Source organism: Erpetoichthys calabaricus, chromosome 4, assembly GCF_900747795.2.
Source record: "Erpetoichthys calabaricus chromosome 4, fErpCal1.3, whole genome shotgun sequence".
Lineage (NCBI taxonomy): Eukaryota > Metazoa > Chordata > Cladistia > Polypteriformes > Polypteridae > Erpetoichthys > Erpetoichthys calabaricus.
This window is the reverse complement of record NC_041397.2, coordinates 207,686,088-207,700,700: the sequence shown is the minus strand read 5'-3', so window position 1 is coordinate 207,700,700 and position 14,613 is coordinate 207,686,088. Positions and strand designations below refer to the sequence as shown.

Sequence of the window (14,613 nt, the reverse complement as noted above, 5' to 3'; positions counted from 1 at the left end):
TTTTTTTTTTTTTTTTTTTAATTCAGAATTGGATGTCCCCACAGGTTCGGAGCATATTTCTTTTTTAAAATCGTGTCTTTCACATTGAATAAATAGCTTTTGAAATATTGTAAAAAATATAAAGACAAGTAACAAGCTATTTTGCAACATCACTATTAATGATACGGCAGTGGGGTTTTCACTTCATCTGAGGAGAACTTGTTTTCACATAGTTGTTTTCAGTCCCACCCCACACCCCAGTTGTTTCATTACCTCTCTTCCCATGCTTAACACTAAATTCAGTCACAAAACTCTGCTGTACCATCACAGGAATGTCTTATTTTTCCACCATGACAACGCGAACAAGGTACATCCACTTGCTGTGACAGAATGTTGAAGTGTATGGTGGGAGGTCCAACTTCAGGTTCACATGCATTGATTTATGGTGTTCAAAGACACCTGCACAGCATTCTGATGTCTGCCTCCATGAAGGAAAAAATGGGATAGTCTCATTACTTTTTGATCAGCTGTTCTACCTAAATAAAGCTGTAGAAATATTGTGTCTAGCAAAACTACCAGATTGTCTGTTTGCAGCTCAAGTAATATACATATGGTTTTATAATTAAAACATTGGTGAGCATTTATCTGTTTTGAAATATATGCTGTGTGATAATCTCAAATTGTTCTGTCTTCCAATAATGGTCAACACATGTACATGTTTTGTGAACAATACCAAAGTTTTAAGGAGTATATCATTTGCTGCTGTTTAAACAAGTAATACATGTGAATAATTTAATTTATTGTATTTTTGGAGGGGTATTAAGTATAATTGAAATAAAGTCCTTTGTTTTCTGTTTCTGTAATTTAATAGCATACAATGCTTCTACTGTATGCATTGAACCTATATTTGGACCACATACAGAAATAAAAGATGGTGTGAAGTATTGTTTTTCCAATCAAAATATCATATACATTTCACATCTAATACTGACAACTAATGTTTCTATTAATGTAACTTGCAAATTATAAACAACAGATTATCACTGCTACTCTAGTTTCATATATGCGGAAAGGAAGTGTTCAGTGCATATTCACAAAGGAAGAAAGTGTAAGTGAAAGTGAGAATTTTGTTTAAATGTCTGAATATTCATTAGTCAGTATAGTACATAATCTTTAACCTGACACTGCTACTGTAAGATCAGTGTATGTCATTAATTTTTCCGGATTGCTGTATTGCTTGTTTCATTTTCCTTTATGCTTGATAGTTTCTTGAGACCTTTTGCCTGACTGATGCCATGTGTTTTTTTGCTGTTTATTCAAGGCTGCTGTCTTGTTTTGGTCACATGACAACTGCAGTTGTCCATTTCTTTTGTGTCAGAGATTACCACATGTGTGACAACTGCAAAAACAGTTGCTGTTACAATTACCGTTTATCACATTGGGGTTAAAAGACTTCAAGCAGGAATGTTGTTAAACATTTTGGGTGGAAAACCTATGCTGTAAATCATTCTGATCCAATCTGTAAAGTTCTTCAAAATATTTTTGTATCAAAACTGGTCCAAAAATATGTGTGTGGGTTTTAATTTAATGCCTTATTTTGAATATAATCATAGTTGCTGATGTGAAGTCAGTAAGAAAATGTGCGCAATAACATTTTTTTCATTCTGAACAGTAGATATCTTAAGTCAGATAGAATAAGCACATCTGTAAATTTCTGAAGCATGCATTTGTCTTACTCTGATTATTTAATTTACCCATTTTAGATTTCTTGATCAATTTAAGATGTACTTTTGAACTCTCCCCTTGAATATTGTAAAGCATTACTTGTAATTGAATGTGCTTGGGTAAAAATAATTACTAAATTCAGTATTACTATTACATTTTATTTTGGCTTCCTTGTAAAATGCAACCATAACCGTAACACAGAACCTGCCCTATATGTAGCCAAGCCACCTGTCTACCAATACTCCTGTAATGGAGAGCTACATTTCTTTCTTGCCAGTAGCAAACGCCTCCATTAGTTAGTTTACTTGTGATTCTGTTTGCACTGCTGAGCATCTTACAGCCTATAGGATTGTACCTAGTTTCTAGTTACTTTTGAGGGGTGGTTGAATCATATACAGTATAATTGTATATATTATAATTTTTTGTTTAACACTTCTTGCTGTTAATACATCCTTCATGAAATGTCCTCTTTATACTAAGTAACTGAAATATTATGATAGGTCACACTTTTATAGTATTAACCTCATTCTCCTTATGGACAATACCTCTCCTTAATATTGATTTTGCATTTTAACTGCGCTTTTGCTCTTGAGCTGTATAATTGATGTGGCTTGTGATTGTACATTTTTTAAGGTGCCATTTATTGAATCATAATTTTTCCTCTAGTTGTTCATATCTAGAGCTTTATTTATATTCCTTTTTATATTTTCTGTGAAATTTCAAATACAGACATCTAGTGAAATCTTCTGGTAGAGAGGGAAAATGTCTCTCATATGTTACTGCTCCATTCCATGCATCCCCTTGGCCAACTCTGTGATAGATTTTGTCCCCTCCTATAGACAGAAATTAAAAAATAACCTGTCTGGGAGTAGTTTGGAAAATAATGCACTGGATTATATCAGTAAAGAGTTATTTTTTGCCAGGAAAAGTGTATTCAACAAAAACAGTCCTCTGATACCATACATGTGAAACATGGTTTTCTAAGTTGCTGGAAAAGTTAAGATAGACACTTAGTTTTGTAAACAGCGTTATCCCCACTTTTCTATCAGCTAAAAAGAAATCTGATAAATGTCCCAGAATCAGATACAATATCAAGCTGGAGTAGAACATTTTCTCCAATGTTTGCTTCCCTATGTCCGTTATGTTCTATGAATAATTACTAGTTACATATTTACAGCTTCTCCCACCACAGACTACCCTTCTCTGCTTAATCATCTGAACAATTTCTGCTGCACTCTTTTTTTTAAGGTGCACTCATCCACCACTCAGGACCCCATTTGTGGCTGTCCAATTCCTTCTCCGACCCCTACTTCCCAGAATACAAAATAGGTCTGCTGTTTTGGAGAGAGTAATGTTGGAAAGCATCAAGTCCAGACAGTGTTTCTAGTTTGCAGTGATCAGTTAGAACCTGTGTTTACAGATATTTGGAATCAGTCTTTGGCTCAGTGCAATATTCATGCCTTTTTCAAAGAGTCCACAATTATCCCTGTGCCCAAGAAACAAAACATTTCTTGCCTTACAGATTTTCAGGCCAGTGACGTTGACTTCAGTAATAAATGAAGACATTGAACACCTGCTTCTTCATGATATTAAGTATATCAGACTTGATAAGGTGAATATTCACTACGGTTTTACAGTACCAACAAGTCTATTGAGGATGCAGTAAACATGGGTCTCCACGACATCTTGTAGCATTTAGACTCTCTAGGTACTTATGACAGGATCTTATTTGCGGAATTTAATTCAGCAATTGACACAGTTGTTGTAGACCTTTTCTATTGTAAACATTTCACTTGTGAACTTGGACTGTCACATATCTCAGAATGTGGGACTCTCAGAAAAGCAGACCGTGAAGCTGGGCAGATATCAGTCAGGGCTCTTGTCCACGAGTACAGGATCTCCTCAGGAGTGTGTTCTTTATCTTTTTCATTACGCACACCAATGACTGTACCTCCAGTGGCCCACCTGTAAAACCACTAAAATTTGAGCATGATACCACAGTGATCACGTGATATGCCATATCAAAGGGAAGTGGATCGACTGGCCAGTTGTTACATCCTGAACAATCTCATCCTGAATACTCTGGAAATGATGAAAATGGCTGTGGATTTTAGGAAACATTTCTTACCTAATTGACCACTAGTTATAAATAGTGCTTCTGTGAATACAGTGGAATCGCTTTCGTTTGCTTAAAAATAATCTCTAATTCATATCGGTCTCTTCCTGATATCTAGACATATCTATACAATCTAAATTATGCTTACTTTTGAAGTTCTACTCTATATATTAGTGGGCATGAGTGTGAGTCTACTTTGCCACATTGTTTTATGTATTTTATGTTTTGTGCAATATATTAACATTCATTACTATGATTCCTAGCAAATGTATTGCCTTGCAATACAGTTCAAGTTCAAGTTGAGCAGAAACACCCAGCATTTCCAGTATCATTTGAAAATGTAATTAATAGGTGTTGGTCATCAAGAGAGAATGAAATAAAGTAACACATTCTTAAACAAGACATGTTTCAAACAGCACAAGTTTCAAATTAAGGTTAATGTCTTTAATTTGTAATTAAATTTTTTACTTTAAGATTGTTATTTTGGTGGAGCATTTTGACTTCATGCCAACTCTTAGTTATATATTTTTTATATTTATGTAAAAGGTTGACATTGTGAAATCATAAGAGGCTTTCATTAAATAAGTTAAAAAATATGAGTGTAGAATAATACAATATAAATTTGTTACAATATCTGGTATTAGGTTATTTGTCAAATTAATATTTTTTTAAATTTAATGTAAAGGTTAAGGCTAGATCACAAATAAAAATGAACAAAACCATGCATTTTATTGATAGTGGGACATTACTGTATTTGACCTAAAGAAGAAATTTGACTTTTTACAGAAACTCAGTAAATAAATTGTATATCAACATAGTTTCCCTTATTTCAAGTTTAGAAGAACTTTGAAAATTCCAAAACCATCCAGGACCAAAATGTGTTAATCTGTGAACTGAACCCAAACCTCTTCCTTCTGGAAAATATCAAAACCATGATGGGGGACATGTTTGAAGGAGCAAATCCAAGACTCCAACCTAAAATCTGGAGTTATTTGAACATCAGCTTTAGATTTTTGGAGGAAATATGAGTTAAAAAAAATGGAATCTTAAGTGGTAATATAGTCGATGGCTAAATATATTTAGAAAATGTGATATCTGAGCAAGTCCTATTATAGAATGTGCACATGCACTCTTTTCAGTTGGCTTGGCATTCATTCTTACTTGCGTAAAAGTCTAGGATGACATTGCTGCTGTGTGTAGGTATTTGACGACTTTAAACACTAAGAAAGATTTATGGAGTGGAAAACTTTAATTACACAGAAGGGAGAAAGAAAACATTTGGAAAATGAGAAAAATGGTTAACGGTGCATTAGCCATTTGGTTTTATTTTCTTTGTCACCTCTGTGTAATGAAGCATCACTGCCATTAAACATAGACTGCATTCAATCTAATTTCACTGTGTTACACGACAGACTTAAATTTGTAATGCTTTTTCTTTATTTTAGTTCTCTTGGGGTCCAATGTGTATAAAGCAATACAGTATAATTAAAATATTCCTACTGGGAGCATTTGTTTAGAAATAATATACTGTAGATGCATATTAGAATGTTAGTGTAAGTATCTGAAAGAATCTAATATGTCCTCCTTCAGTGTATGGGATGTTTATCAGATTGGACTTTAAAATAAATGATTAATACATTGTTGTCACTATAATAGTGGATACTTGAAGGACTGTGTTACCCATAAAAGTTTCTTATTGCTTTTTGCAAATCATAATCCTTTTTTTTTTTCCCCTAGTGCATGGCATCCAAAGAGTAACTGCAGTCTATGGAGAAACAATCACCATACCTTGTGGTTCAATAGTGGTTCCAGACTTAATGTTTGTAAAATGGAAATATGTAAGTATTACCATTCAGTTTTTCAGCTAAGTGATGTTTAGTCTAAAACAGGATGTAGGCTGTATTGGGTACCTCTTATTTCAAATACCTTGTACTAGAAAGTATAAACACTAACCTAAGTTTACGTAAGTTTTAACACCAATGATTTGTGCAGCTAATAACAAAATATTACATTTATGTAGCGCTTTTAAATCCTACTCAAAGCACTTTACATAGACAAAGGTGCACCCCTGTGTAGTATCCACCTGTATTATGCTTCAATGACCATTTATGTGCCAGTACACTCGCGGCACATTAGCTATTATTCAGTGAGGGAGTAAGAGAAAGAGTTTGCCACTATGGTGCTGGGATTTATTAGGGGGTCAAAATGACCAGGCAGTGGTGGACACTGTAAACCACCCTGCTGTTTTTCAAAGGATGTCCAGGGACCTTTTATGATTACACTGTGTTGGGACCTTGGTTTTATGTCTAATCTATACAGCTGCACTGGTAGTTTGGGATCCACAGACAGGCCAGAAGGTAAATTACTTCAAATGGCCTCACCAGTACCTCATTCAGCAGCAACTCGAGCTTTTTGTGGATGGTCACCCATCGAAGTGTTGGCTGGGCTCAAATATGTTTAGCTTCATGTGGATTTCCTGTTCTGATATGCAGATGGTATACATCCATAAAGGTGCTGGAATGACTACTGCTTGGTAATGAATCTCCAAAGATGTCTTTTTTTATTTTATCATAATTTGTTTAGATCAACTGTATTATATCAGCAACATCTAAACAACATTAATTTGTCAAGCAGCAAAAACTGCCCAGTTGTAATTCACTTCAGCTTGTAAAGACAAAAACTCATTAACCTTGTTATCTTTTTATGAAATGATTTTATATGTTTACTACAAGAAAGATTTATTTTAAGTAATATTTTTCAAATAAACCATTTCCTGATGTATTGGGGAAATCTGGGTAGCACCAATATAACATTTGGTTACATTTAATGATAATAGCTATTTTCCCATCAAAATAAAGTCAATTAAAACTATTGAAAATAAAGAAGACAGCTGTTCAAGTACTTTAGGCTAGGTAGCAAATATATAACTTGTTCTTCTATTTCTACCAGGCATTTTGTAAAAGTCATGTACTGTAGATGGTGCACATGTTTAACATTTGCATTACATTTTATATAAAAGTTGCTTTTCATTATTGTTTGGTGAATATTTTTAAATAGCTTTACTTGTGCCATTTTTCAGGGGGTTAGGGGCAAGAACTGGTCACCACAAATTATTCTCAATGTAACAGCTGACATTCCATTAGTCTATCTTAGTAGGAAGTGGCTGTTTTTAAAATGTATGAAAGATAAGAGCAATATATCAAGAAAAGCTCTACATTTTTTCTGTAGCTCAATTTCATGGATCTTGTATTCATAAGTTATTGCTTGTTGAATAGTACTTTGTATTTATCTAAAGTAAGGTGCAGAACGTCAGTTTATGCAATAGGTGTGTCTGACAGAGCATCGTTTTTGTTTAATTAAATCAAATTAATTTTCCTTCCCAGGAAGACCAGGGTGGAGTATCTCAGAGCCTTCTAACAAAGCCAGCACACAAGCCTTCACTAAACCTTGAAAATGGGCCACAGTATGAAGGCAGACTGAACATTACTTCCAACTATAGTTTGCTGATTTCTGGGGCAAACCTTGCAGATGAGCACAAATATGTGTGCATGATGGCAACAGACAGCAATGTTTTTGAGACCAGTGTGATAGTGAATGTATTTAGTAAGTATATAGAGAGCCTACTTATTGGCCTGTTTTTTCCTTATCTATTTGAGAGTGTGTAAAATTGTATTAATAAATAAATGTATTAATGTCATATTTCATTCTTTATATAAGCACTCTGTCATTTATATAACTTTAAATATGTCAAAAACATGAAAATAGAGACATCAGATAAAATGTAAACAAAATAAATATATACAGGAACATATACACAGTAAAGTTAATCTGGCATGTGTGTAAAATACTTAACTGGTTCTGCTAAGGAATACCATTCATAAAAATCTTACTCTTTTTAGAGCATTTCTATGCAGTCAAGTTTAAGGATATGGAGCTTAATTTCTGTGTCATAAAAATTCCACAATTTTAAGTTATGTTGTCTTTTAGTTAACTTTCATGCTGCAGAGGAAATAGTGCCATGCTTTTTCATTCACTAAGGTGTGTTAATAGACTAATATGTAGCATGCCTTTAGTATTAAAAGCAGTGAATATTTTTATTTATTTAAATTTAATAGATAGATCTATGTACTATACGTGAGTCATGAGTGTTGACAGCACAATATATATAGCTTCTGTTAATACCTAAGGCACACATCCATGTGGCAGTGATGAGAAGTGACTGTGGTTACGTTCACAATGCAGCTAAAAGTAACTCAATTCTGATATTTGGTTCATAACCAGTTTTGTTTGACTTTTCAAATTAATTTTGCAAGCAATTCCAATATGAGATGAGTGTGCACACTACAGATATACTGTATATCCTGAATTTGCAATGAATCTGCAAATTCAATAAAAACAATCTGTTAGACCACTGCCACAACCCCAACGTGCTGGCTGTTGTACTACCTAATTTTATTTTTAGTTCAGTATGCCAACAAATTAATTGGATCATGGTTGCAAGTAAGAGAAATAGAAAGTGAAAGATTGTACATGCTGCTTTTGAACAGAATTATTTCGGCGCAGAAGCTTGTAGGTGCAGGAGATTACCCAGCATTCATGGGAAATGTGAGGATGTTTCATGCTGTGTGCCTTCAGCCATCAGCCATGGACACCTCTGCTCCAATGGGCCATCTTGTAGTTCATAACCGAGTAATAACCCAATGTGCAGACAAAAGATTTTGTAGAAAAATGTATAAAAACTATTCTACTTAGACTCATTGCTTTTCGTATTTTTGCACAATCTCTAGTGGAAAGCAAAAATATTACACTCAATTAAATGCAATTATTTCAAAAATATATAAAACTGAAAACATCAGATTTCTTTTCCCATTGCCATTTTAGAAGTATCTGTAGGAAAAGCGAATCTTAATAACAAAGCACAAAATACTCAAATAAAAATAATCCCTCTTTCTGCCTCAGTTTTACATGTTGTGTGGAGGTCTCCTCCAGGACACTACTGAACATCTGTCTTCTTGTGAAGCAGAATATCATCAGACAGCCCTTTCAACCAAAAACCTTTTCCCTACCAATGCCTGTTGAACATTTTAAACACCCGTAGGATGAGTACACCCAGTCCTTTTGGAACCTTCTTCAACCTTGGACAGCCATCCTGCCTCTTCTCCCATGAGCATTACTTACACTGCACCACTTCCAAACAACACAGTGAATTTAGATTCTACCTCTAAAACAAAAATTGAGCTATAAATAGTTTAAATTTCACCCACAGAAAAAACACTATAAGATGTACTACCACAGGGTTGTGATGAAAAGCAGTGGTTTGACTACTTCATAATGTCATGAGGGACACTTGATTAATTATGTCAACATCTTTCCATAGGACCTTCTCCTAAAAATAATCTTCATGATATGTGCCATTTCTATCAAAAACACATAGCAGTTGCTTATTAAATCCACAGCCTTGCATTTGTTCCTTTGGTATGCTAAGTTGGTACTATAGTCTTATCTTTTCAATGAAGAGATATGACAAGGATCACATAAAAATGTCAAATTAGTTGAAACCCAGGCCACTTTCAAGTTGCATATGTCTGTATTGGATTCAGTGATACATACTAAAGTGGTCCAAATCTGTTCATACTTCTCTGAAAAGATGAGATAGGAGATAAAAATCAGAATTCAGCTGTGGTGTGAATGTATCCTATACACCTATAAAATTTATAAAATCATGGTTAATTTACTACATATACAGCATTTAGTTTTGTACTAAGTATGCAAAGCCTTTTATAATATATACACAATGTTGATAGTGTGTGTGTAAGCATTGTATGAGTTGGGAGAAAGAAATTGTCTTTTATTGATTAATTGGGTTCCTTAACCTCCTATGGAACTTTTTTTTTCTTTCTCCATCAGAGAAACCATCAAAACCAGAAATCATTAATCAACCAACAAACCTTGAAGTAGGAAAACTAATAAAGGTGAGAGATATAGTAGCATCCTGCAGGAAATTCTAAGCAACCTCAATAATACTGAGTCACTAATGTCAATTTGCACAAATTACTTATCATTGCATCTGGACATCCGTAATAATTTCCTTAGGAGAGCAGAAAATGTGTTTTGTGCTCTTCTTTGTTTAACATAATGGGTTTTTAATACTTAAAATGCAGCAAAAAAAAGCAATCAGAGTTTCTCTGTGCTAATGTGTTATATCTGTGACACTTGCGTGAATTAAGAGAAAAGTATTTTTAAAAAACATTTATTAGCCATGTTCTGGCATTTTTAAAGGTCTTAAATGGCATTTTTAACTGTTTTTAAACTGACTTCTAACTTGACCATAAAATGATTTAATGGAATAATTATTTGATTTCCTGGCCAGTTGAAGATTTTAGTTCTCTCTCTGGTTGCAGAGATTGACTAATGAATTATCTGCAGTATTTGTTTACTAGAACCTATTCCATATCTATTTTTTCTGTACCTTCTTAGATTGTATATGGTAAAGTACTGTTTTTTTTTAATCTTATGGAATTGTACCCATGTAATGCTAGCATGCTGAATTGTGGAGGGAAGGCATATTGGTTTATCTAGATAAAACAAAAATTCCTTTTCATCTGCAATTATAGTCTGTAAGAATAGTTTTGTACAGTGGACCAATTATGTCAGATGTCAACACCTCAAGTCTGTGGTAGTGGTTCAGTCGGGTTGTTTATAACGTTCGAAATTGCCTGATATAAAAGAACTGTAAACCTTAACACATACCTGGGCACTGTTACTCATTAGATGAATCCCTGTACAACCATCTATATAACTTTACTGATAAATGCTAGTTGAAGAAGAAGTGTTGTCCCAAAAGGATTGTCTGAAAAAAGTTGAGATATTATTTGACTTAGCATGCACAATGTGTGTAGTTGTCCCAATCAACCAATCTCAGCCCTGTTGTGCATCTCAGAGGTGAAAGCTAACAAACAGCCTTTTTCTCAGTAAGTATCATTGACCAATCCAGTCTGTACAAAACTATCACATCTACTGTAACTGCACCAGTATCCTAGTTGGCACTCTTTAAATCTAATTTAGAGCACCTAAAGCTATCTTTCCATTCATTCATTTTCTTTAATTGAAAACAGGCAGTTCAGAGTTATGAAAGAGAACCTACTTGCTTTTATCCTGGTATATTTAATTAACTAGCCACTGCATATTTTGTTTCAAAAATCTAAACATATGGAAGGTGGACCTCTATTATACATGGTGATTCTCTGTTTTAGCAGTACAATTGTTTTTTTTCCCAACCTGCCCCTTAGACATTCTTTATTGAGAATTATTGTATAGTGTACCAGGCTCTTGAGTGAAAATGTGCTTAATAAGAAAAAAATTGAACTGAAAAAAATGCATGTCTCTTATATTACAATATTTTATTCACAGGTAGGAGACTGCATTTCAAAGGACAGCAATCCAAAAGGCAACATAACATGGTTAAAAAATGGACAGCCTCTTATAGCAGATGAAACAAGTAAGTCTAAAGTTGTGATTGGTATAGCCAAGTTGTTTTAGGTAACTAGCTACACAAATTTCTCTACAAGTGACTAATGTGTGACACAGAACCTGTTTTTGGATTACTGATTAAAATGTGTTATACGTGAAATAGATACATTTTGTGGTAATATAAGTTTGAATCCATTTATATATCCATCCATCCTCCTGCTCATCCTTTTTCTTGTCAATATTTGATTAATGAGAAAAACTCAGAACTGACAGAGGTAAGAGTTTTAGAACACACAAATGTAAAAAGGAATAGTTTTAGTTAAGAAATTAATTACAGTATGAAAGGAAACCTATTAAAAGACACACATGCCCACTTCCCCCATCACAACTGAGACCTGAGCAGTGTTTCATTAAGGATTGAAAGAGAAAAATTCCATCCTAACTTGTCCATTCATCATTTTTTGTGCATAAGTGACACCAGCTACCCGTTAAAATCTAAATACTCTATAATTCATGTAGAGTACATTGAAAGAGTTGCATGTATTTAGTAATTAATGCTACAGAGGTGTTACCTTTGATGGGGGTAACTTTTGGTAAACTATTGAGCCTACCAAAGCTCTAGTCTGGATTTTGTCTTTGTAAATGTTTTGCTTTAACTTGTAGTCCTCTTCATTTTCTACCTGTTAGTTCAATAGCTGTTAATGTAGTTTTACAGCAGTTTGCCCAACAGATATCCTATCTTCCATGGTCCTGTGCATATTAAGGGATGAAGTACATTTTTTTTAATGTTACCTTTCCTCATCATCCTCAACATCTCTATTGGCTTCATTCCCATTATCACCCTAGGCTGGTGGGGCTGTTCTTAGGATTGTTTTGACTGTACTTCACTTTGCCTTGTACTAAAATATTTGGGTGCTTTTGGAGCAAAGGTAGTAAAGCCAAACGGTCCTTCTTGATGACAGTCTCTTAGTTTTGTTTTATGACATGCTGATGAATGGTGACATTTTTCAGGCTTCAGGTAAATGTTACAACAGTTTAAATAGTTACAAAGACTTTATCAAATATTCACACTTAAGTATACAAATGACACATTGACCCTCTGTTAATAACAGCCGTGAACAAAAATTGTTTAATATTTTAAACTGTAGGCAGTGGTTTACATGACACCCAGTTGAACCTGCATTTTCTTATATTGAAAGATATCCTCGGATATACCAGCTATAAATTTGCTCAGACATTTTATTCAGTCATTTCAGTATGGGTTTCTAGATATACAAATGTCTTTACCCTAGACATATATTGAACACTGGGAATTTTGTCCTTTGATGAATGTATTTATTCTTCTTACGTCATAGTGTGGTGCTTGCATACACTTTTTTCCAATCCTCAAATGAATGTACAGTATGATAAAAAAAACTGATATTATCAATTCTTTGCATCATTTTATTTTTTAAAATGTTTATACAAGGATGAAGCAGTTGTTTATTATTTTGTACTGAGAAGGTTGTGAAATGTGACAAGTTTCTGCTAAGCTTTTGGCATAGTTAAGTCATCTTTGGATTTTGTAAAGTGTTCTTGGGTTTTGAGAGGTATCAACTTTGTTTCTACCAGAAACTAAAGGAATAAATTCTAAACACTGCAACAGTAAACAGAATGTGTTACAGATTCTGTCTTATACATGATGCAGAAATAAAATGCTTAAAAAAAGAATAAACTGAAATATATTGCCAATTACTACCTAAGCCCTCGGCTCAAGAATATGTCATTTTGAGTTATCAAAGTCTTGATTGTGAGTGGCTTAAATAGTAGGCTGAGATAACAGTTCCCACTCCCAGCTGCACTTAAGCTATCTATAGTCCACGGGCCAGCTTAATAAATCTTGTTTCAAATGCAGCCCATCAAATTTAAAAGCACCCCACTTCTCTTTCCTAACACTTTGCTCATGTCAAGCATTTGCATTGATGCCTTTGATTTAAAGGGTTCAAGTTGAATTCTCAATTAACTGCTTTCAGTTTAGGATAGTGTACATTTTGTTTAATTACGTACCAATGTTTATTAATTACTTGTGTTTCATTTTTAGCAATTCTTATAAAGAACTCTGATACGGTAGATGCAAAAACAGGACTGTCATCAACTTCATCCACACTGCAATATGTTGCTACGAAAGCAGATAAAGGGACTCAGTTTTCCTGTCAAGTGCAGTATTTTCGAGAAAATCAGCTGTCTGATCCAGTAATGCTTCCTGTCTATTGTAAGTTGTGTATCCCTTCATTGTTTTTGTTGTTGTCTCTAAAAACGATAAAAGTTTAAATAAATAGTACACAAGTGTTTATGGCCCTAGTGTGTTCTTGGTGTGTGGGTGTGTTTGTGTGTGTCCTGTGGTGGGTTGGCACCCTACCCGGGATTGGTACCTGCCATGTGCCCTGTGTTGGCTGGGATTGGCTCCAGCAGACCCCCGTGACCCTGTGTTTGGATTCAGCGGGTCAGAAAATGGATGGATGGATGTTTAGTTAAATTAGCATATATGTTATTTTGAAATACATACAGTTAAATTAGCATATATGTTATTTTGAAATACATACATTACTAAATTTGTAGACTTCCAATGCAAATACCGGTGTCCAGTAATATAAAAATACAGCATGCAATCTAAATCCATTTCTACTCCGAAGAGGACACATTTGAGTATTGGAGAGCTTCTGCAACATTGTGCTCTTCCATTGGCTTCCTTTTAATTAAGAACGTTACTCAGCATTGAAAAACTGCTATGTTCATCCTTTCTTTGTTTGTATTCTTTGCTTGTCTTAATATGTTTGTTGTGGACACTTGCTAAAATATTTTTCACTTACAAACGACAGTTTTCAAAAAATACATTTCCAGCATGCATGTGTTCCTACTGGATACAATAAAAACTGATTTGTCAAATTGTGGCTTGATGTTAAGCCAAATATATTGAACACAGTTGGGTTCTCAATAGTTTTTGAGGAATTCTGTTATTCAATGAATGCAAGCAAACATTTTTCTTTATTAAGGCCGATTTAATTTGAGCTTCTGCCTCGGGAGTTTGATTTGTTTTTGTGTAGTTAACTTTCAACCAGATGTTTGCCTTTTGCTGAAATAAGCAGTGATCATTTTTACTGCCTGCAGATCCAGCTGAGAAGGTGCAGATCACGTTGTTAACAAAAGGTCTGATAAGAGAAGGCGACAATGTCACTTTTAAGTGCAGTGCAGATGGAAATCCTCTACCATCTAGCTATACCTTCTATGTTAAGGTAAGCTTTACTTTTTTCTTTGTTATGTTGATGAGCAGCAATTCCGTGTGT

At 34.3% G+C, this 14,613-nt stretch overlaps 1 protein-coding gene across 1 annotated transcript in view; it reads left to right on the top strand.

The window, feature by feature from the left end:
- Positions 1-14,613, top strand: part of alcama (activated leukocyte cell adhesion molecule a) — a 111,866-nt gene that overhangs the window by 61,770 nt on the left and 35,483 nt on the right. The window contains exons 2-7 of the mRNA XM_028800242.2: positions 5,558-5,658; positions 7,204-7,423; positions 9,728-9,792; positions 11,231-11,318; positions 13,371-13,541; positions 14,438-14,562. Coding sequence (XP_028656075.1) covers positions 5,558-5,658; positions 7,204-7,423; positions 9,728-9,792; positions 11,231-11,318; positions 13,371-13,541; positions 14,438-14,562 — 770 coding nt within the window. The remainder of the gene's footprint in view (positions 1-5,557; positions 5,659-7,203; positions 7,424-9,727; positions 9,793-11,230; positions 11,319-13,370; positions 13,542-14,437; positions 14,563-14,613) is intronic.